We start from the raw sequence: 23637 nt of genomic DNA, 5'->3' as shown, positions 1-23637 counted from the left end.
CCTGAGGCCTGTGCCCTTGTCCTTGGTACACAGCTTCTGGCAAATAGGTCCTTCCCCTGCTTCACTCCACCCACCAATGACCTGGATTAGTGCAATGAATATCAGCAGTGGACAAAAGCTGTCTTCCTGAAGCAGAGAGCAAGATGGTAATTGCTTTCAAATATTCGTATTATCTCCCTCTCCCCTCCAAATCCTTTTTGTGATCCTTGCAGGCATTTTTTTCTTTTGTTTTCTTTTTTTTGGCCTGCCACTGCCGTTGTCCCTGGTTCAGCCTGATTGGACTGGGGCAGGAGTGGTTCTGGAGGTCCCTGCCACCAGGGCAGTCAGAGAGAGCAGGAGCAGCAGACAACGGAGGTGGGGAATGGGAGAGGAGAGAGAGACCATGGAGCAGAGAGGGAAAGGGGGCATGGATTCTTACTTGCTTCAAGGTCTTAAAAAAGTCTCCATCTGCTATTCCTCCAGTGTGGTCCAAAAGAGGGATATGACTGCACCCTCTCTGAATCCACCCCTGCCTGTCTTGTGTCTCCCATGGCAGACATTGCTCTCAGGACCATGCAAAGACTGTTTTTGCCAATTGCCCATGAGGGCAATGAAGGGGAAACCATAGCTCTACTTCTCCTCCATAGTGGTCAATAGAGGTGGGTGGGCTCTTTGTGGAGAACAGTAAGGTACACCATTCCAAAAGATGGGGCAGGATACCCCTCTGGGACAATGTGGCACTCTGCCCCCATCCCTCCTCAATGGTTGCTCCACAGGTATGGTTAATGGGTCTACTATAGCTGCAAATGAGGGCCTCAGGCTACCTAGTAGAATATCATACTTGTCCTGTTGTAAAGCCCAGGTTTCAATCCCAAGCTGGGCTGGTTTGTACCTTCCTGAGGCACATGCCCTTCCCTAGGGTGCTACAGCTCCATGTTGTTCCCCCCAACACAAGTCACTAAGCAAAGCACAGCACCTGGCCCATTACTGCACAGGGGGCTGAAATGGCCACGCTCCAAGATTGGCTGAGTGCTCACAAGGCCAAGCTACAGAAATGCAAAGAGATATTATTATAGCTACAAATGTTACTGCTGGACATTAAATTATCCAGCCCTTTATCAAACCTAGTCACGCTGTTTGACCTATTCCTGTGAAACTGCGCTCCACAGGCCAGCTCTGGGAGAAGAACCTTTTTTCCCCCCTTTATTTGCTCTACATTCACAAGCACGATGGCCTATAAATAGAATGATTTTCCAAGCTCACTGTGAAATCACAGCAAGTTTCAAAGGCATCAGGGAGTTATTTGCCTGCCTGGCATTTGTCCTCTATTTTTTTTCCAATCATATTTAGCTTTGCTTTCACCTGCTTGTGTCCTGAGCTCCAGATTCCTGCTGTGCCAGCCTTTTACTCATCAAAAATCATCCTGCTGCTGCCCTGGGATTATCTCTATGCTAACTGGGAAGGGGAATTGCACTACAGTCTCACTGATTTGCACTTACTGGGCTGGCGCACCAGAGAGATAAGGCTGTTAGGGCACCAGCACAGCCAGCTGACTGTTCCTCAGTCTATGCCCTTGTCTCAAAGCAGTTTAGAGCAGCCCCAAACTGCTCTAAACTGCACCAGCTGGCTATGGTTCATATAGCAGCTGGGTATTACACTTTACTCCATCTACTGTTTCTCTCAAACCTCCAACTTTTCCCCATTCCTCACATGCTCTCTGGTTGAGGGGGTCTGCTTCTAAGCAGTACAAAGGAATGGAAGATCAATCAAATTCCCATCGTGTTTTTAGCTATGCTAGGTTGACCCCAAAGAATGACACTCCTTTGTGCCAAGGAAAATACAAATAAAAAAAGATGGGGTTACATGGATGAACATGTTGATGTTCAGCACACTTATCTTACCTGCCAGAAACTGGTGAGAACAGAATGCTGTCCAACATATTGAGTTTCTGAAATCCTTTATTCAAAACCAGATCTGGAAGGGGCAAAAGCTGGTTTGCATAATGCTCACAAATGTATGACAAATGCTGTAAAGGACTGATGACATATGAAGTATCCCACTGATTAATGCATTGTGAACAAGCAGGCTAAATTTATTAAGATGTTAGGTAAGTGTGACTAGCTTGCTCCATGAACTGCTATAGCCATTCAACAGATTGGAATACCTTTGTCACTGATGTTTGATTATGTTCCTAATTGTTACAACCAATAAACTAATGGAGCTGGGTTAGGCTGGTTTAACAAACCTTTTCTTTAACCAATGGCCACCATTATTATTTTATGTATTATTAACTTCTATCACAGTAGAACTTAAAAGGCCGATCTGGAATCCAGGTCTTAACTGAGACTGTAAACTCTTTGGAGTAGAGATCATCTTTTTGTTCTGTGTTTGTAATGGCCTAGTGCAATGGGGTTCATGACTAGTCCAGGACACGGGTTCCAGGGCACTACGGTTATATCTGAGATAAACAACAACGTGTGGTCTAAGCAACTCAGCTTGCAATCTAACATACAGCTATGATGGTCTTTGTGGGTTGCCAGAGTTCATGAATCAATTAATAAAAGATCAAATGCAATATATTAAAAAATGCGAAGCAGGGAGCTAGCATCACAAAACAGCCTGTATTCATTTATTTAGACAATGAAAGTTCAGTCTTTTATTCCACCTCTCTATTGGGTAAAATTTACTTATGGTTTGGCAGAGTAATGCAGGGAGGGTTAACAAGGGTTGGTTGTATTTGCTTTCAACTCTTTGGGCAAAATTCAGGCCTGGCTTCAATGAATTCAATCCTTTATATTTAAACAGCAGGTTCCCTCTCAGATGTAAGCATGTCATTCACAAATACAGTTTTGCCTTCATTCATTTATTCTCTTGGGTGAGTGCTGGTACTAAGCACTAATACTGAGAAATGCAATACCAGCTGGGATTGTGACACCTGAGAGCCAGGGCAGTGTCCCATAGCAGTTCCCCAGTTTGCCTCATGCAAAGATTACAAGGGAATTGAGAGCTGAATAGTCTTTTAACTGACCCTCTGCTTGAGGTGGAAAGGGAGGAATTTCAGAGGGTGGCAGCAAGCCCACTCCACCCCACTTGCTGTTCCAATCACCTCTGTCCCCTTCTCTCCTGTCCAAGTAAAGAAATGGACTGGTAGGAAACAAACACTTGCTCTGCCTCTCACCTGTAGATCCTGTACCTGGTGGTGAATCCCTGCCGATAGCGCTCCATGAAGTCGACGTAGTCCTGAGCTCGGTGGAAGGGTCCCCGGTCGGTGAGCAGCCAGTCCAGAGGCGCCTGGCTGGAGGAGGCGGCAGAGGCATGCTGGTCCAGTGCTGGGCCAACAGCGGTGGCAGTGGCAGTGCTGGCAAACCCCCAGCACCACAGACTCAGGGCCAGTAGTGATAACGCCCATGGAACCATCAGCCACAGCCCATTAAACCGAGTGCCACGCTGCCACCTCATGCTTCTCCCATGCAGTTGGCTTCTTCATTCTCTCGCTACTCTCTCCACCGTCAGCACTCCTTCAGGACCTCCTATTCTGCAACAATAGGTCAGTAAGGGGGAACTGGTTAGATAGGCCAACCTGTACAGAAACTACCTGCATTCTGCATACCATGAGGATGGATACTAGAGAAATGCATGGGTGGATGGGTGGTATTATGGTGGATGATCTAGAAATGCATGACAGATTGGATGGATGGATAATGTTATGCTGGACACTCTTGAAATATAGACCAGGGGCTGAGAGAATGTGGAGCTGATACCATTTAATAATAACACACCATGGCTGCTTGTTCTGCTTTTAACTTTGTTCTTTTAAAAGTATTTGGCACTAGTGAACCAAATTGGGTTAAAAGAGAGTGGAGACTGAAGCCTTCTTAACACGACAGATAGAGCATGAGGCCTATGTCAAAACAGGTTTTCTTCCAATCTATGTACCTCAGTTTTAATCTAGGTAGCTCCTATGATCCTGAAGAGTTTCATCTCCATGTCATCGTCTGACATGGTTCTGAAACAGCTAAGTCATTAGTCTCAGGGATGTGATGGTGATGGAGATACAACTAAAGGGAGAGCAGGCAGGGCTCCAGCACACAGGGGAATTCATCGGAGTTGGGAATAGACTTGCAAAATGTAATATAACTTCTATGGATTCCAAGGGGATATCAGGGTGACTTTCCTCTTCAGAGTCAGTCAGGTCTCTAACAGCTCTGGTATTTAGCAAAATGTTAGCAATATGCTTGGGACACGTCTGCTCTTCTCATCCAATCTCTTTCTCTTTGGCAGCCTTCATAGATGGGCCAAAGGGAATTCTTTGCCAAGTCCTCTGTAAAACATTTTTGCAATATGACCTCTTGGGTCCGTTTCATTGGTCTCCATGGATTTAGGAGGTAAGCCTACAGTGAGACAGGGCTACCTGCTCGGGGTTGCTTTTCTTTCATATCATTCTATTCCAAATCATGCACGGCTGGCACTAGGGCTCTACGGCCCTCTGCCAAAATATGCTGTTACCTGGATGGAATAAGCCAAACAGTTGTCTCTAATTAGCCAATCCTCTTGGAGGATTCTGGGAATGGGAGGAGCCCAGGGCCTATATAAACTACATCCAGCCTATTGCAGGGGGAGAAAGGGTGGTAGTAGTTGAGTGGTTAAAGGCTAGCAGTAGCACCTGCTGCTACCAACCACCAGCATGACCACAGTACTGTGTTCCAGGGCAGCTGGTCACAGCCTTCTGAGTAACCTTTGGACTTGCCTGAGGTAAGAATTAATGGGGAAATGTCACTAAAGACTTTGGCTGTAGATGGTGATGCACTAAATAGTCAAATGCCACCTTTTGTCAGAATGATTTCTTTCCCTTCCCACCCCCTCTGTACTGGACACACTGTCCTGGCCTGGCAGACAAAAGCATGGTGCTGTTTGGTATCAACAGGAGGATGCCCCTGGTTGGGCATGAGTCAGGATCTAGAGAGAAGATGCTGGAGGTAACTAAGCTTTGGGTGCTAGAAGGCTGCTGGCCTACTATCTGTAGGTGCCCTGCTGTCTCCAGAAAAGTAAGGCAATGGGAGAAAGAAGCTGTAATGCATTTCACTTCTCTGTAAACTTTAAGAATCAATAATTCTCTTGTGTTTTGGAAGTATAAAGCAAATCTCTTTCCTCTGTGTGCTCTTGTGGTGTCCCATCTTGCCTATGTTTGACTTCCTCCTTGGTCCTCCACTAATGTTGACTACCCTGGCACACAGCAGTTGAAGGGAGGATATTTTGCTTGGTATATAGGGGTTGAAAGAAGGGATCTTTTTCTTGGAGTTGTCCTAAGAACATATATATATTCTCCTCTGGTCCTTCACAGATTTTCCCCCCCCAAAACAAACAACCCCCCCAATAAAAAATCAGTTGAATTCAGGGAAGGGAATTCTTCTTCCTGTATGGCCTGTGATTATATATTTTTTTACTACTCTGGGTTTTCATTCAGTAAGTCTGAAAAGGGACTATCAGATAAGGAACTACTGGCCTGAAAACAAACTGTATGGGATATTTGCCAATACTATCCCTGGCATCACATTCTGCTGGCTTCTTATGCCAAGAAGTACCCCTGTGGAAAGAGACTCATCAGTTTCCATGAATCAGCCTCTTTGTTGATCTAAGTCTTTCACAGGAGGTTGCTGATTATGGGCTAGGATCTAGGTGGTTTCTCTGCCCAACAGTACTTGGCTAATCCAGGGAATGGAGCATGCTTGGGTGCCTCCCCTTTTGTCTTGCTGCAAGCTGGCCAAACATGACTGCATCTCAGTGGGGTTTTGCCTGGATGTGTCTCTAACTAGAACTGCTGTACGTAGATCTCTTTACTCCTCTAGTATTCCTGATGAAACTCCCACCTACCAGATCATTGCCTGTAACATGATACGCTGTGGGTAGGTTTCTAGTCAAATGAACAGTCCATTGTCCCTGTGGCCTGGTATGTGTTATTGCCATTCAGTGATGCATTGCCAACCCAGTGATGAAATGGAATATGTCCTCATCTCAATGTGATGTAGTAATTCTGGCTGGCTGTTAGCAGGGTGGTCCATAAAGTCTCTTGCTTACTGCTATCCTCTCTACTATCACAACCAACAGAGGAGACTTCCCCAAGCTAACAGGGCCTGCAAAACACATAGGCCACATCTCTAGGACTTTCCTTCTGTCCTTGGGCCAGCTGCTGACCAAGTAAACCTCAAATGAGCACACCAGAGATCAGCAATTAGCCAGAGCAAGCGCCCCAGGAGCACCTCAGAGCTGACACCAGCATCACCTCCCCTCGCTGGTGACACTTCCAGGTTCTCCAGGATAGAGGTGCTCACACACAAAACCTAATGCAGCCATCTCCTTTGCCTAACTACTAGGGCTTCTTACATTTTATACTTGTTGCTCAAATGTAGATTGGTGTTAGTGCTAGCTTGAATTGGGAGCAGTTGCAATGCTAAAAACCTTCTTTGAGTGTCTTCCACCTGCACAGCTGTGACTTGCTGCTGGTGAGCAGGGCATGACTAGTAGCTACAGCTGTGAGCTGCCACTACAGGGCTAGTGAGCCCAGACAAGCTGCTATCCCTGCTTTAGCTCCAGAGGTGTGAGAGATGGGTTACAAAGTGGGAGGGGAGGGTCAGAAACATGAAACTGGGAGGCAGAGAGTTAATGGGATGGCGGGGTGAATTATGAAAGAGAAGGTAGAAAGGAAGTGGGGGTGAGAAGGGTGGTGAAATGAAGGAAGTTGGCCACTAAAGGGTGAAATAAAAATTATAAACAGGCAAATTAAAGAAGGTCTCCCATTTTAATAAACTGGGAATGGGGTGTGAGAGGTGCTGGTCATACTTGCTACAGTGGCTGAGAGGTGGGAGCAGTGAGGGAAGGTGCTTTTGGGGGAGCTACTGCTCCTGCCCTATGAAGCAAGCCCCAGCTCATGGGAACCTGATCTGGACACTTTCCTTGTTTTTGTTTCCTCTCCCAACCCCTTTGACCCCACTCTTGGACCCACCCTGCAACCTGGGTAGCTGGTATGTGCTCTACAGCCTGTTTGCATGGGGTTGCACCCCTGGGGGTGGGAGTCCCACTCCTGGGGACAAAGGAGGAGTTGGCTTGGTGCCAGAACCACCCCCTGGGCAGTGGAGTTCAGGGGGTGCAGAGTCTGTCTACACAGAACAGAAGGGTGGGGGAGGACACACTGCATCCTGGGATGCTGGAGGACTGCAACTTGGACAGCTCATCTGTGGGGAATGGCCGTACACTAGTGGACCATGAAACATAAACATGTCCTGGAGTGGTGTGGCTTTAAGCTACCTGCAGTGTGCTTAAATTTAGTTCCAGGTGTTCATGTGTGGACAATCCAGGGGTTCAGAGCTCCAGGATCCACCCAAAATTAATGTGCGACAAGGCCCTTAATCTCTGCTGTGCCTGAACAGGACCAAATGCATGGAGCTTTTTTTGTTCATACTGGACCCAGGGTCAGGGGGGAGGTAATGCAGACATCCTCATGGAGGACAAGAACCTGGACTGGATCCCTGTGGTTGGGATTTGGTAGACAAATCCATCAGTGGTTTATCCAGTGTGTGTGCTCTAAAATAGCAGCACCGAGTTCATTCCTCTGTGCTAGGGTTCCAATTGCAGAGGTAACAATGTTCAGTGACAGCAACAGGAACAGCTTGTCACAATCACTGCATCAGCTGTCAAATCAAGTAGACAAATTAAAAAAAAAACAGACAGAAAACAAAATAAACTGTTAAAGAAATGGATATCACTTCCAATCAGAACCAGATTTTCTGCTGAGTTGAGCTCCTCTGTAGGCATCAGAGCTTCAAAATGAGATTATTGTACTGGGTTCATATGAGGAGCTGAGCTTGGCAAAAAAAATCCTCCCACAAGTCATTATGGGACCTGCTGGGGGTGGAGTGCTTTGGAATGTGGGTGTTGAGCACTTGAAAATCAGTTCCTTAGCATTGTCTTCTCCCAGGGCTTACAACTCGGGTCTGTTCCAGGTTGGCAAAGAGCCTACTGCTGCCTCCCAGGGGAATTGGAATAGGGTGAATAAGGGAAAGATCAGTTGGCAGACTGATCACTCTTACAGTAGTGTCAGGCTCTATCCAGGCTGTCTAAGACTTGCTTAGCGGGGATAAGGTACTTGACGAGCCTTAATGAGATCACAGTCTCCCATCCACCTGGATGGACTTAACACTGTGAACAGACCCAAAGCTGATCTTCAGTCAAGGCCCCCAGGTCCCATGACACCAGGTGAGCCAGCAGAGACCCTCCAGCAGACCACTTAGTAAGAGCTGTGCTGCTTCTGTCTTGGATAGAAGAAATTTTTTTCAGATGGTAATGGCTTCCAGATGGGACCTTGGGACTCATCCAGAATGGGTCCTGGCTAGGAGCTTTGCTTTGAGTCGGTGTTCCTTGCTCACTTGATGGGGTTGGCTGAAGCTGGGGAGTTATGAGGTTCAAAGCTGCCTGCTCTGCAGAATTTGATTGTGGATGGAGCATTTTTCTGCCTCATTGGTTTTTTTCAGGAGTTGAAGAACAGTTCAAATTGCTCTTTGTTTTCAGCTTTTTAGTCATCAGCACAAAACTTCTGAACTCTTCGTTGGCTAATATAATGTTTGATGTAAAAATTGGTAACTGAGACACCGAATGTGCCATCTGTGGATTGTATCTGCCCCTGGGCCAGTAGTCCAGAGAGCTGCTACTGTCACAAAGATGAAGAGGAGGCCAGTTCTTAAGATGCCTTCTCCTGCTGGTTGTGACCCAGCCTAGTGATTTAGTTATAGCTTCAGCGTTGCCTAACCAAATGCAAAGCAAGAGGTACCTAATAGATGTGGAACAGCCTCTGGGCTTGGGTTTTTCTGTGAGGTAAAGCCACTCTGATTGACAGGAGATATCAAAACATAAGGGCACCTGTACACCAGCAGCGAGGCTGCTCCAACACACTATAATTACATATTGGAGCAGGCTTGATATAATCAGGTCTGGAGCGTGCTAACTACCACACTCCAGCAGACTCCAGCATCTTGTGTATCAGCATCCCCACACTTAAAAATGGTGGCAGGGTACTTTAACTAAAGCTAATTGAACGAGCTTTAATTAAAATGACCCTGTTTGCCATTTTCAAGCTGATACACAAGATGCTCTGGGTGCTTTCTTAGAGTGGCTCTCAGAGCTGCTCTAATTAAAGCATCCCCCTCCCCCCTGCCCTACTCCTGGAGCATGTGTATAAACGCTGTAAGTGCTCAGAAACTGCAAATTGGCCTGTGCATGTTAGCACTGTGGAGGTCAGCAGAAGCCAGGAAGCAGTACAGGGCTGCCACTCCTGGGTTCTCGTCCTTGCTTTATGTGATCGTGGACAAATCTCTTCTCTTCACCTCCCTTTTCCTGCTTATAATTAATCATAGTTAATATCATACTGAGACTTAGGAAAGAGCCTGCTATACATGAATTGTTATTGTGGGGATGGCAGGCAACAGGGGAAATTTTTTTTTTGGTACCAATACAGTTATGCCTTGCCCTAAGAAAGAAAATGCACAGAATGGCTACAGATTGGAGCCATCAGATTCAAGGGTGTTTTGTTTACAGTTTGTCGTCTTAATACTTTCCAAGTCCTGTTCCTGTGTCTGAGTGTGTGGGAAGGTGTAGGATAGGGTTGGAGGCTGGGAGGGGATTGTGGCCACAGGAGGCTTTTGGGAGAAGCTACTGTACTAGCAAAATACGTTCCACATCAAAACCATCTGGGTGCCTTTATAATAAGAATTATTTCCATATGTTTAGTAAACTTTCTTGTGAGTCATGAGTAACATTTACAGCAAGCAGATGCTATGTCAGATTCTCTGGCCCAGCTCTGCCAATGCATCTCAGTCCTGAGCTGAAACCCCACTGCTCTGCCAGTCCTCACTCCCCCACACAGCTCTAATAATACATCTCAATTATGACCTGCAGCAGCCCTTCTCTTCTAGCGTGAGGCCCTCATACTGCTCGGCTAATGGATGTCAATCATGACCTGCAACACCCCCTGCTACTCCAGACCTGGGCCTCCACACAGCTCTGCTAATGCATGTCAATGGTAGCTTCTTACACCCCTGCTGTTCCAATTTGGGGTCCCCACACAACTCTCTTAACGAGTTTCAATCATGGCCGTCAACAACCTTCGTTGTTCTATTTCTCTGTGTCACCATGCTTCATTTCTGACCCATGGGTCCCCTGCTGTTCCACTCCTGAGCCCCTTATGGTTCTGCCAATGTACTCTTATTCTGAGATGAACTCCCTGCTATTACAGTACTGACCTTCCAGCTCTAATAATGCACCTCAATCCTGACCTGCCCCACCACTGCTGTTGTAGTGCACATACACATGCCCACCCCTCATCCAGTGTGCTTCTGAACTGTCCCACTGGCTCTGCTGTTACACCACTGCTCCCCAGCTCTGACAAGGCACCTCAATCTTGATTGTGTCCTGTGCTGTTATAGCCCTGGCCCCTGGCTAATGCTGGCTGGGTGAGCAGAAGGGTCATCAGCTTAATAAATGTACCCTAAAGGGGACTTCCCAAGGCTTTGTTACAGCAATTCTCAGTTTCACGTTTCACAAGGCACCAACAAATATTAATAAGGGCACCTGGGGGGTAGGAGGGTATGTGGGGGATGGAGGAGAGAATAAAGACTGCTAAGGGCTTGCATTGCATGAGCAGAGGAACAGAAAACTTGGTGCTTGATGTGTAACATGGAAAGTTTTCCCTAAAACAGATGTCCATCTAGTTTGGAGCCCCCAGATTCCCAATATCACTTTTGCTAGGTTCTCGGGACCAGTATCTCTACTAGTACAGAGGACTTATCTGGATTCTGTTCTGACTTATGTATTATTAGCCTAATTGGCCAGCAATTCCCCATGAGTGCATCTTTCTTACTGGTTGTAAGAGTCAAAGAACCTGTCTTTATGCAGAGCCAGAATCTGAATACTTGTTTACAGTTCTCTGGTCCAAAGTGCTCAAGAATCACGAGTCTGGCTTAATTTCTGGTCTGAAGAATTTAAGGTGTACTTGGATCATGTTTTCTAGGGTCATCTTCTCCCTCTTCAACTATCAGGGCTACAAATTAATTGCTTTGTAAGTGAGAGCTATGAGTCTAACTTCATTACATCATTCCAGGAGCTGGATCTTTGAGGAGGGGAAAACTACCCAGTGCCACTAGTGCTGCAACACTGCAGCTTTTAGGAGTAGCTCCAATGGTATTAAAGTGAGTTACTGTTTATTGGTATAACAGGCTCACTATCTGGCCCTTGTGGATCCTGGAAAGTGACTGAGCAGTTAAAGAAACCCCCTTTTTTTTTTTTATCCCCAGACTGAAGATTTGAGTTGGAGTCACGGGAAGACAATAAACGGGGGACACGAGAGACTCATTTTAGAGTTCTTTGAAACTACTCTGAGTTTAAGCAAAATTAAAACTCTCCATGTCTCAATCTTTCTTTCCCCCAGCACCCCGTGTGGTATCTTTCTTTTCTCTCTCTTTTTTTCCTTTTAATTTTGGTTTATTCCAGAAATATGTTGCTCGTGCACCACTGAGTGAAAAATACAGTGTGAGGATCAAGTATTTCCCTTGTATTGCAGAGATTGTGAGTACTGAAATGTTTTGTAAGATATGGCCAGGAGGATGCTCTTCTATATAACGTACATCACCATGGTGCCAAGTGCTGGAATGAAATTAACCCGGGTCATTTTTGGCAGGACATCAGAAGGTTGCCAAACAATGAGATCCACTAGGCTGTGTAAGCGTTTCCCAAAGGAAATGACTGATGTTCTCTTGCTAGAGTAATATCAAATGGGTCTGGTCAAAACAAAATAGGCTGGATAGAGAATGATCCTGCCCTGATCCTTGAGGGATGCTGCATGAATAATGGATTTTTCTGGTCTGCTGGCTGTATCTGATTTTGAAGGGGTGGGACTAGTTTTGATTGAACTAAAGCCTCTTTTTAAATGAAAAAGGCTTTGGGCCACCCCAAATCCATTTTGAACCCCAAATAAGATATTTCGCTTGCATAACTCCAAGTCCAAAATCAATGGATTTTCAAAACTGCTATCTTTTACATTTTTAGGTCAATGTTATTAAACCCAAAATGCCATTTAAAAGTAAGGCAGAAATCTGAAAATGTCAAAGGGAAAACATCTTGGCATTTTCCAAATAAAACTTTCATTTTGAAAATGTCAGAATGAATATTTCAGACATCTTCAAAATTTTTGCCCCTTCTTTTTCAGAAAGAGAGAAATTTGCGAAACAGAACCTGATTGTGTGGTTTTCTTGTGTTTTGGTTTTTTGTTTTCTTTTTTTGACTGGGATCCCTGCAGGTGGAGCATGCTTGGCTGAGCGGATAAGACGGCCAGCGAGCAGTGTTCAGGAGCAGGACAGGGAGGCAGGTCTGGCATCACGGGGTGGTGACAGCATGGGACTGGGCCCTGGGGCACAGCCACAATACACTCCCCATATCCTGCAAAGGGCATCATTTCTGCAGGCAGGGATGTGCAGAGAGTGGATTGCGGCTGTGTCCCAGGCCTCAGCCCCACTCTATCACGACCCTGCCATCCTGGCCCTACCCACCCATCCTGATGACAGACTTTGCTCCCTGCTTGTGGCCCCATCCCATTTGCCCAGTCAGGCATGCCCTGCCTGCAGGGGTGCCAGGTAGGTCTCCCACCTGCTTATCTAAGGACCCCAGCAGTGGGTGCAGGGTGGATGGCTTGGGGTACCTGGCCAACAGGGCTGGGTCTAGTGGCAGTGGAGATACTAGTGGTGGCAGCTGGAAGGAGCCACTGCTGTGGGTGCTGCTGGGAAGTGGAGTCTGGCTGCCGCACCATTCTCACTCTGCAGCATGACCAGCTGCATGTGCCAAAACCTGGGCTACCCCCTGTGCCTGGGCCAGGCAGGTCCAAGGGACCTGCTGCAGGCTGGATAGAATTGCTTGGCAGGCTGGATCCAGCCCATGGGCTATTATGTTTCCCCCCCGCTCTAGTGTGTCTGGACTGGCAGCTTCTCTGCAAATGTAAGAAACAATGGAATTTCTGGGTAAGGACATGGGTACATTTGGCACAGTTTCAAAAAGGAAAGGTGTCAAAAGGGCAGCTGCTGTTATGTTCTAACTATGTGGCCAACACTAGTACAAAACAAACCTTGTTTCATCCAGGGTTAAAGCTGGAGTAGTCCTGCTACTTCCAAGCTTCCAACCAGTAACTATTAGAACAGGGGCAGGCAATTATTTTGGGTGGAGGGCTGCTTACCCAGTTTTGGCAGGCTGTCGAGGGCTACCTGGGTAGCACTGCCCCTTGACAGGTGCCCTACCCCCGGTCCCAAGATTCATAGATTCATAGATTCATAGATGATGACCAATGTCCCAGGGCCAGCACTAGTGGGGCCCAAAATGGGGCACAGGCTGGCAAGGGTCTGTGGAGCTGGGTTGGGCTGCACCAGCAGGGAGAGCGAGGATCTGGCCTGGCTCCATAGAGCCCCTGCTGGCTGGGACCCTGCACTCCTGCCGCCTTGCTCTGGGCCCTGCCTGCACTGGCCCTGAGACACTGGTGCGGGCCCTGTGCTCCTGCTGGCTGCCCGACAACTCACTCCCAGTGCCCTCCAGCTCCATGGTGCAGGCGGAGGCAGCGCACAGCCCTGACCCCTGCTCACCAGTAGGGAAGAAGCTGGTGCTAAGCATGGGGAAAAGTGGACCCTCGCTTGCCCCATGGCCAGCACTCCCTGCTGCAGGCGCTTGCAGCCCATGCGGGGCTGTCCAGAGTGGGCACAGGCAGCCCCATGCAGGCTGCGAGCAGCTGCAGTGAGGGGTGCTGGCCAGGGGGTGGGGGAGGGCCGCTTTTTTTCCTCCCCCCCCACACTCCTTCCCTGCCCCAGTTCCCACCCCCCACTTACCTGAGGTTACTGTGCTGGGGAAGCCATGTGCTCCCAGGCCAGAAGCCCCGACTAGGGGGTGGGGCCGGGCACCCCCACTGTTTTGGGAGCCCACCAAGCTCCCCCTGGGTCCTACTGCCCCTGGTTCCAGTCATCTTTGACAGGCAGCCAGGGGCAGATAAATATTTATTTTCTACACTTTTTTAGGGGCCTTGCGGGCTGTATCTTGCCCACCCCTGTATTAGAACATAACACCTGCTGCCCTTTTGAAATGTTCCCCTTTTTTTAAATGGTTCCAAATAGTGTATAGGTATGAACACATGCCACCTGAGCAGGAATGGGGCAGGTAGCACCTACTTGCCTACCCTGCATGAAATCAGAGCAGTAAATTGTTCCTCCAGGTCATCCAGATCAGCTGGCCATCTTGTGCACTGCAACTGCAACCTTGGGCCTCTACTTCTAGAGAGCATCTGTCCCAGTGCAAGATCTGTTGTGCTAGGGCCCTGCAGCCATTGCCTGTGCAATAAGCACACCAGGACTGAAGCAGCACCCTGCTCCCTTGCTGTTGGTTCTGCATGTGCAAACAGGGAGCAGTTATCGTCTCCTGTGGGCCCTGGTGTGCTGAGCTCCCTTGGTGTTGCTGAGGCAGCTGAATGGAAAATGTAACAAACAATTCACTGCAGTGATCATCTCTCCCCAAGGGTTCAGCAGCAGGGAAGGGGAGGAAATAAACACGCAAGCAACTGTATGTGGTGCTGACTGTCTGAGAGCACAATGCAAGCCCTGGCAAGAGTCCTGTGGCTGCCTCAAGGTTGATTCAGGGCCAGGAGACTTGCTGGCTTGGGTATCTCAAATCTCTTCCATTGAAAGGAAATGGAGACGCTGGGCTTATCTACATGAGATGCTTACTGCACATTAACCTAATAACACTGCGCAGTAACATGGGGGTTAAACCACGCTAATAGCATACTGTGCAGTGTAATTAGGCTAATATGCAGTAAGTGTCACAAAAAACCATGTGCCAGCACTACTGTGCAGTAACTAGAGTTAGTACTTTGTTAAGCAAGTACTAAACTAAAGGCACACTAGTGAACAGTAGACGTGCCCACTAAGTAGACAGTGGGAGCTTGATCTTGGTAGGAAATAGGAGTGCTCCATCCACTGAACCAAAGCTCTTGCTGAGCGAGGGGGAAGTTGGAACATGAGTTCTCTCCTTACTGTTGAGGGAATAAGGCTGTTCTCTGGATCAGAGCACAACGTTGACGCTGTCCAGCAAGGGTGTGTGCTGGTCAGGGGAGAGCATGCTTGAAAGAATCCATTCCTGGACCCCTGACTCTCTCTGTCTCTTCAGTTCACAGATTTAGAGCTGGGGGGAGGGAGGAAAGGGGGGAGGGAGGAAAGGGGAGATGGACTTAAGCAACCGAGGAGTTAGTGGAACAGACTGATGGAAGTGATGTCGGAGCCAATCAGGGTTGGCTTCCTGTAGTAAACTCAACAGTGAGCCAGGGGTTGGTGCTTGTGACCTGCTTGTGCATTAAACTTCCATGGTAGATGGAGGTTGTGGGCAATACTGTGGGGAAGGAATAGGCAGAGGATGCTCAGGAGAGTGGGAGAAGTGGGGAGAACTCTCCACCAGCAACCCCTGGGGCTATAGTTGCCTCCTTTGGGAATGCAGAACCACTAGGTGCTATTGTTAAGGTGAGCAGGACCAAAGCAGGTCTGGAGGCTGCCAGACTTCCTTAGAGAAGAGGACTTCATTCTTCTGTCACTCTCTCCATGAGAAGCAGAAAGCAGCTGATTGAGGTGTAAACCTCAGTAGGTATGTGAGGAAAATCCGACCCTAGGATTTTAGTTACTCGGAAAAGCAATTGGAGCAATTCCCTCTCTTCACTGCTCTGACTCATGTATTGGGGTAGCTGGTTTGCAAACTCCTCAACAATCATGTTAGTCACAGAAGGCTCTCTTCCTGCCATCCTCTAAGTGCTATGCATATAGTTGAGTGACCACTAACTAGGTGATGCATCATGACAGCTGTAAGCTCTTTAACAAGTTTAGTTGCTACAAATCCGGGGTGAAGAAGGACTCCTGTTCAAAAGCTGAGCTTGGACTCTGCAGTTGCTACCTGAGACTGACAGGCCTAGTATCTTTGTGTCCATATAAATCAACACGGGGATTCCTTAGCCTTCCCAGTGGGTTCCACTGCAGTGCTACAGGCAAGCGGGATACTCCAGGGGGTAAAGCAGTATCCTGGGAGCTTGTTTAATTCTGTGCTCTTTCAGATTTTTCTTTGTGGCCTTGGACAAATAAGGGTATGCCTACAGGGCACAATATAGTGCTATGCAGAGATGCCTGCGCTAGTTTGAGCACCAAAAACAGTATTGTACCTTCCTGTGGTGCTCTAACCAAACTAACATACTCAGTTTCTCAGCAAGGCTAATTAGCATGGCACTTCACCCAAGCTATATAGCTTCCATTACCCAAGCTAGCCTGGGCATCTCTGCATAGAGCCCATTGTGTGATATAGACATACCCTTAGACTATTCTTCAGTTTCCCATCTAAGGCTAGTATTGGGACCTGTCATGGGTATTGCTCACATGCAGGATTGCAAGGGACTGAGACGCTATGTGCTAAGAGAAGCTGGGAACCTTCTGTGCTGGCAATCAGCCAGTACCAGGGGTTGAAAGGGAAAGGTTAGGGAGAGGTGAAATTCCCTTGTGGAGACACAAACTTGTTTCAGCAATGGAAAACACTGACTAAATACTCACTATTTGTGCCAGGCAGAGAGACCAGTGATCCACCCAGAGCAAAAAGCTCCCAGTGGGATGCTTATGCTTGGACTTGTCCTCAGTGTGCTGAAATTTTGTGAAATTCTGGCCACTTATTTTATTTAGTTATCTTAATCAAGGCAGCTCCTTTTGAAAATTAGACTGTGGGGGACCAAGGGGAAACAAAGTCAGCTTTTCATTAGCGTGTTTGCAAACACTGCACATGGAGTGTGCAACAGTTCATGGCATTGCATGCAGCAGTGCCAGAAGTTACTCTTCCTAAATCTCTCCTCGGCTATTTAACATGTCCATAGGGCCAAGGAAGTGCTAGCTGTTGTCTCTGCTAATCTATTTTGTTCCAGCAGCATATGATTTAAGGGGAATCTTAACGGGAACCATTCATGCTGTTTGGTCACCTTTCTGTGTTAAAGGCTTTGGATGGTGTCAGAACCATGGCTGGATCATTCACACCTCCCTGGCCCTGCAAGGTTCATTTAGAGTTGAAAGCCCTGGCTTGAATAGAAATTTAGTTCTTGACTGTATCCCCACAGCCCACCTACTAAGTATTTTCATACAATAGCATTCCTGCTATTCACAAAAAGCATCTTGCACTGTGGCATTTGTGGAATCGGATGGGTGAGATGTGGAAATTCAGAGAGATCTCCAGGACAAGGGAGGGATAGTTACAAAATGAAAGTTCCCCTCTCCTATCACCTGTCCTTCTCACAAGTCATCACCTTTGCCAATCCTTCCAGGAGTCTCTGCTTGTCATATCCAAGGATAAGCAATGCTCCTAGAAAGGACAGTCTAGTAGCTCAAGCACTGTGGGGGTGGTCTATGGTTGATTCTAGCTCTACCTTTACACTTTAAGAGTGAGCTTTGCGGGGCTGTCTGTCCACCCTCTCAGGAGCCTGGCTTCTAGAACTTGAATGTAACAACCACCAGTAGCCTGGAGTCCAAAAGCTAGGAAGTATTTGACAACAGCATTTGGCCCACAGGTTGGAAGGGACTGAATCCACAGCTGTGCTTCCATGTTATGGATCTAGGAACTTTGGCTCCTCTTTAGAGTAGTACAAAGGATGGCTTAAAGACTTAAGCATGCTGAGCACTCCCCTCTTGTAATAATACAGCTCTGAAGACCTGTACAGTGAGTCTTTAGTCTTTTGTTTTGTACAGGGCCTGGTCTCTTACCAGTAATGGCTATGACAGCTACTGCAACCTGGTGATCACAGGTGTATTGCTAGCCCTAAATGAAGATGGGGCATAGTCTGTAACCTAGACCTTAAGGATGCCTATACACATGCTCCACATTCTAATTGCGATGTCGGAGCAGACTTGGTTAATTGAGGCTGCTGGAGCGTTCTAACTACAACCCTCCAGTGTACCTCCCTGTCATGTGCATTAAGTGTCCTGCGTTTCAAAACTGCCATGGAGAAACTTTTTTTACTTTTTTTTTTTTAACTAAAGCTCATTTGAGTTTTAGTTAAAGTGCCTCCACAACCATTTTGAGACATGGGGTGCTTAATACATGTGACACTGCAGCATTTTAATTAGAGCAGCTGTCTGGGAGCCTCTAAGTGCACACTATATAGACACCCTAAGTGGCCCTGTGCCACACTGCAATCCAGAAACAAGGCTTAGCATATCCTCGGACTCGCTTATGAATCTTGGGCCAGATGCACTTTAAAACCAGTCACTGACTCCATTGACTACAGTACAATTGTTCCTGATCCTTGAAGAAAGAATTGGCTCCACTGGCTTTTGGTTCAAAAGCTGGAACAGTTTTCCAGAATATAGTGCATTCTTCCATGTAGCACCTTCCTTCTGAAAAGACCCACTCCCAGTGGTCATTCAAGGCTGATTAGGCAGATGATAAAGCCTCATATACATCTCCATTGCTTTTCTTCCCATTCCCCTTGCCAAGACAACCCCGGTATGAGGAAGGAAGCTGGATTCTATTTCACCATAGGCATCATAAAATAGAAATCTTCCTTGGCTTCAGTCAGTGACACTTGGACATACCACAGGTAAGCAGTGGGTTACCAGGGCTATAGGGTGGCTTAGTATGGCCTGCAGAATCTTTCTGACTGCTTATGATGGAAGCCCTGCACTTGCTTCTGAGGGCCTTTTTACACATGCAAGCACTCCAGCAGAAGATACTTTGAAAAGCGCCCAGTGCTGCATTGTGGACAGTTGTGTATGTGGCAAAATGTGCATCGGCGTGCAGAAAATGTCAGTGGTGCAGTTTTGAAATAAAACACACTGACGGTGCTTTAACTCAAAAGTGCACCGCTGCTACTTTCCACGTGCTGATGCACATTTTGCCACTTATACAACTGCACAGCACAGTGTAGTTCATCTTGTCTTGTGTACAGAGCAGACTCAATTAATTGAGCCTGCTCCAAAGCTGCAGCTCTCTGGCACATCATGGGACGAAAAAGTACGTATATAAATCCCCTATGATCTCAGGTGGGTTTGCAACACAGAGTGTGTGTGTGTGTATATATATGTATATGTGTGTATATATATTTTTATTTTTATTTTTTTACTTGCAATCTCAATATGCTTGAGATGGAATCCATTGAAGGATGATGAATGTGGAGGTAATTTTTATGAGAAGCACTTCTCAGTACTATACTTTGTGTGAAATCTCCTTGGCACCTGGGCCTTTTTGTTTCCCATATCCAGCTGTCCTACTTGGTTTATGGCAAATTGCTGGGTGCAATGCCAGTGAGTTTAGTCACAGTTCCTAACTACTTTGAGGAATAACAGTCTTATACTAGGGCACTAGCCTGTGCTTTGGAACACCTGGGTCCTGTTCTCATTTGCCCCACTGCCATGTGCAACTTGGGTAAGATGTTTCACCTCTAGCTTTTCTCCAACCCAGCGTCTATTTCGCTTGTAAGTTCTCTGGGGTGATTCTATGTGGTTTGCATAGCACCTAGCATAAGGGAGGACCCATCCAAAATTAGGGCTAAAGGTGCTGCTGTAGTAGAACAGGGCCCAGTATTTAACAGGAAGCCAAAACGCTGCTTGTATATATGTTGTAGTGTTGTCTTGGACAGGGGAAAGATGTGTTGTATTGTCCAGGCTACCCCCACATATTTCAAATGAGGGAGACTGTAGGTGGCTGGAGTGCCATCATGGCCTGGTTAAAGTTTAGTGGATTATGTCTGATCTTATGATGGTCCTGATTCAAAACTTGACGTGCCAGGAAAGATTCCCACTGGCTTCAGTAGACTCTAATTCCTTTTCAGTGTGTCTACTGTTCGTTTGTTCATTTGTTTTTTGTGGGGGTTGTTTTTTTGCTGCTGCTTTCACCTCCATCAAACACACGCTAACATGCTCTACTGCTGGGTTTGCTAGTGTGACTAGGTCATCAAGTCCAGGGCAGTAAGAGTGGAGTTATGAAATGAGGGGAAAGAAATGCTAAAACACCTGGAAAACGTGCACCTCCAGACAGATGTGTGCAACTATGCATAGGAACACTTGCACAGAGACCTTACACCAAGAGGGGAGGCAAGTTTAGAGTGTAACAGGCTGAAAAGATCCTTTCTCAACCCCCCCCCTCTATTTTTTTTTCCCAATCCTTTTCCTTGCAAGATATTCCTTTGATAAGCCATATATACAGTGCTTTGATGTATGGCAGGCTCTGCTGGGATGATACGGCCTGCCTCAGAACTTCCCTGGTGCCAAGAATGCTGTGGCTTCTTTCTATCTCTCTTTCTTCCCTCCCACCCCCATTTTCATCCCCTTACACTGACTCTTATAAGGGGCAGGGTACACAGGGGAAGTGCAGGCCTCCACTAATCCCAGTGGGTGCAAGATCCTTTTAACTTAAGAGTCTCTCAGCATCCTAGATGCAGGCCTGTGTACAGCAGATCTCCAGTCCTGCAGGCAAACATGTATCTCCCTGCCAAACAGCAGGAATAATAGAAGTTAAAGGTGGAAAAACCTACTGGGTCATCTCTTTCTGGTGTGTCTAGGGCAGGATGGTTCCCTAAGCTATGCTCTCTAGTGCTCTGTCTAACCTGGCTCTCAATTACTCTAGTAATAGGGCTCCTTCTCCTTCCCTAGAGAGTATATTCCATGGTCTAATGGATCTGGCTATTAGTAGATGGTTCCTGATTGTCACTCTAAATTCCCCTTGCTTAAGCCCAGCCTGTTACTTCCAGTCTTTATATGGGGTGTGTGCATCCCTCCATGCTCCAGGCCACACTGGCTGGCATAAACCATCAGGGCCACAGAGCTATAATAGTTCTACATCAGCTTGACTACATAGCCTCCTTTGACTTTCTCTGTGTATGACTTTCCAGATTTTATTTGTTCCCAGCTATGATCTTCTTGGCCACAGCACTGTGCCCAGCTGGTATTTCAGAAAGATGCCCCTGGATTACCTTCAGGATCCAGTTGACATTCTGTCATCTAAGAACCCAAGCCTTGGGGTCCCCAGAGGCAGTCTGACTGTCACAGAGAAGAAGCCTGGGAGGTGCTGGTGCCTGTCAGGAGGAGCCATTCTTTCAGTGCTCCCCAAAAAGCAGGGAACAGACGGTCCTGCCAGCTCCAGCAGATGGCATGTAGGCAGCACAGTAGAGTGCACTGGCTGACAAAACCAGGCAGAGAGATGTAATGCACAAGCCGAAAGGGATGAGCTGACAATGAGGAAGGGAGAGGGGATGGCCAAGTTTCATGAAATTCAGCCTGAATGCAAGTCTTCAGTAACCTAATGAAGCAGGAGCAACTAGGGCACCAGCCCTGGGTACAAACCCATGGCAAAAGGGGATTAAAAGAAAGCAGCACTGACACTGTTCCATGTACCACTGCCACCCAAGGTGCTCAAGTGTTCAGTTACTTGGCACAGTTGAAACTTGGTTTACATGCTACAAGGAACCAAACTGCAATAGAGAGAGACTAGAGAATCCAGCCTGGTGTGTCTTTAACTTCTGTGACTTGCTGTATAGATGGAAATGGACTGTGTTTATTATCTAGGTTTCTGATCCATGCTACCTCTGGGTTGAGTTTTTTCTTAGGTGATGGTAATGTGGACCAAAAAGTAAACAAGAATCTAGTCAAACTGGGGCCTGAGAAGGGGAAAGGAGAATACTGAGCATATCCAGGTATGGAAAACCTGTCCTTGGGTCATACTTGGACCCATCAGCTGTTATGGTAGTCCCTGCCCTGACAGGGACACCTTATGATGGAGAGCATGACTGACCATCTCAGGTTTTCTATTGCTTGGCCCACTAGCCGTGCCAGCTCTTCTCTTTAACATGTTAAACTATACCTTACATAGGTAAAAACAAAACAGTTCTGTCTAGAGAAGACTGTCTTGGGAGAGGGGTACGGTCAGGTGGCTACAGATCATAGCCCTAGCCTGTACCCAGTGCCAGTGCCCAAGCATCCTCCTGGCAGACTGCTGCAAATGGAGTGGGTGTTCCATCTCTTATTGGTCACTGATACGTACAGGGGTTGCAGGGGGGAAACACTGGTTCAGGGACGCATCCAAGAATCAACTACAACTCTTCTAGGTGAGATCACAATCTGCTCTTGTAAAAGTCTACAGTGGTGTTCTCAAGACTATGCACCAGATAAGGTATATTTACCCTGCTGATTTGTAATGCAGAGGTACCTTACTAGCTTCAAATGTGCTAGCTTGAGTACTGGAAATGGTCTAGTAGCAAGGAGCCTGTGGAGTCATTTTCCCCTGTACTTATGCCCAGAATACTTAATTTGGGCATCTGTAGAGTGTGTTAGTCTGCACTGTAAGAATACCCATGTACCACCTTCCAGCCCCTGCAGGGTCTCTGTCCTCTGTCAGTAAAACCTCCAGTTGTACCCTAATGGATATTCCCTTCCAGTACTGTAGCAAGTGGAGGGGCAAGCAGGGCAACCACTCCAGGTACTGAAACAAGGGGTGCCAACAGGCACTACCCAGCTGGGATGGGCTGCAGGATGGAGCCATGAGCAGCTTGTTTGGGGGTCACAGGGATGAGGGGGGGAGGACAACTCCAGCTGCTGCATGCACTCCTAGGTAATCATGGTGGGGCCTGTGCCCTCTGGATCTGTGCACGGGGTGAGGGTGGGCTGCCGCTGTGGGCTTTGCCCCAGGTGCCCAACTTCCTTGCCACAGTACTGTTCCCTGCCTTCCCTTCCACAAATCCTGCTTGACTTTGTACTTTTGCACTACAACATTGGCAGAGTTTGAATTTGAAACCCCTTCCCCATTTTCCTGACAACCCCCCCTCTACTAACTGAGCTAGGTATCCTGGCTTCCCAGTCCCATGGCTTCTGGGCTTCACAAGAAGGAGGGAGGAGGCAACCAAAAGTGTGGGTGTGTCCAGCAAAGTTCAGTGCTACAAGCAGGAGTGGAAGGAGAGTGATTCTGACATTGCTTTGTATAGGGCTCTGCTAATCCCATGGCCAGGTTGCAAAAGAGGCTGCCCTGTCTCTTCCCATTTCAGGATGACTTGAGTGGGCTAAGTCAAACCCCATCAGGACTATCATATGATAAAATTGCTTGAGCCAAATGGCACTGAACCCAAGGCATTTGATCCGGCCAGGGATTATGACCCACAGCCCCACCTCATGAGACAATCAGTAGCATCCGCACCAGGTCTGGGTCCAGAGCAGGAGTGCATCCTTAACAAACAGATCCAGCCAAGTGCACCATATGTGACTGTCCATTGCTGTAAGCTGGTCATTTCTCTCCTGAGGAGATGAGGCTCCAGGATTCACAGAAGGAGGGAAACAATGCAAAACCCAAAAATTTCACTATGCATTGGGGTCCTCTAGCAGTGTGTGACAGATGGTGTGCTGGCCCTGGTGCATGCACCATAAACATTTCCTATCGGGGGGCTTGACATGAGACATTGCCGCCATGAACAATGACAGCATGGGGTCAGCTCAGGCTCTCTCTGCAGCTTTTACTTCAAAATGTGCTCTGTAAGGTGACATTGCACCAATGGCCCCCGAGTGAAGCAGCCTGAGCACTGCCATCCAGACCCAA

General features: G+C 47.4%; 1 protein-coding gene across 3 annotated transcripts in view; it reads right to left on the bottom strand.

The window, feature by feature from the left end:
* BRINP2 (BMP/retinoic acid inducible neural specific 2) overlaps positions 1–23637 on the bottom strand; it is a 55939-nt gene that overhangs the window by 23503 nt on the left and 8799 nt on the right. Inside the window, exons 1-2 of one of the 3 annotated variants that reach the window (XM_019530888.1) lie at positions 23214–23338; positions 3158–3514 (exon numbers count right to left, since the gene is read on the bottom strand). In XM_019530888.1, coding sequence (XP_019386433.1) covers positions 3158–3438 — 281 coding nt within the window. In that variant the 5' untranslated portion in view covers positions 3439–3514; positions 23214–23338. Of the gene's footprint in view, positions 1–3157; positions 3515–23213; positions 23339–23637 lie in introns of those variants that run through there. The other 2 variants (XM_019530887.1, XM_019530890.1) reach the window with 2 other exon arrangements.

Source organism: Crocodylus porosus, unplaced genomic scaffold, assembly GCF_001723895.1.
Source record: "Crocodylus porosus isolate Cpor-Errol unplaced genomic scaffold, CroPor_comp1, whole genome shotgun sequence".
NCBI classification, from domain to species: domain Eukaryota; kingdom Metazoa; phylum Chordata; order Crocodylia; family Crocodylidae; genus Crocodylus; species Crocodylus porosus.
Note: the sequence above shows the minus strand (reverse complement) of the source record. Positions and strands in the feature narration are given on the sequence as shown.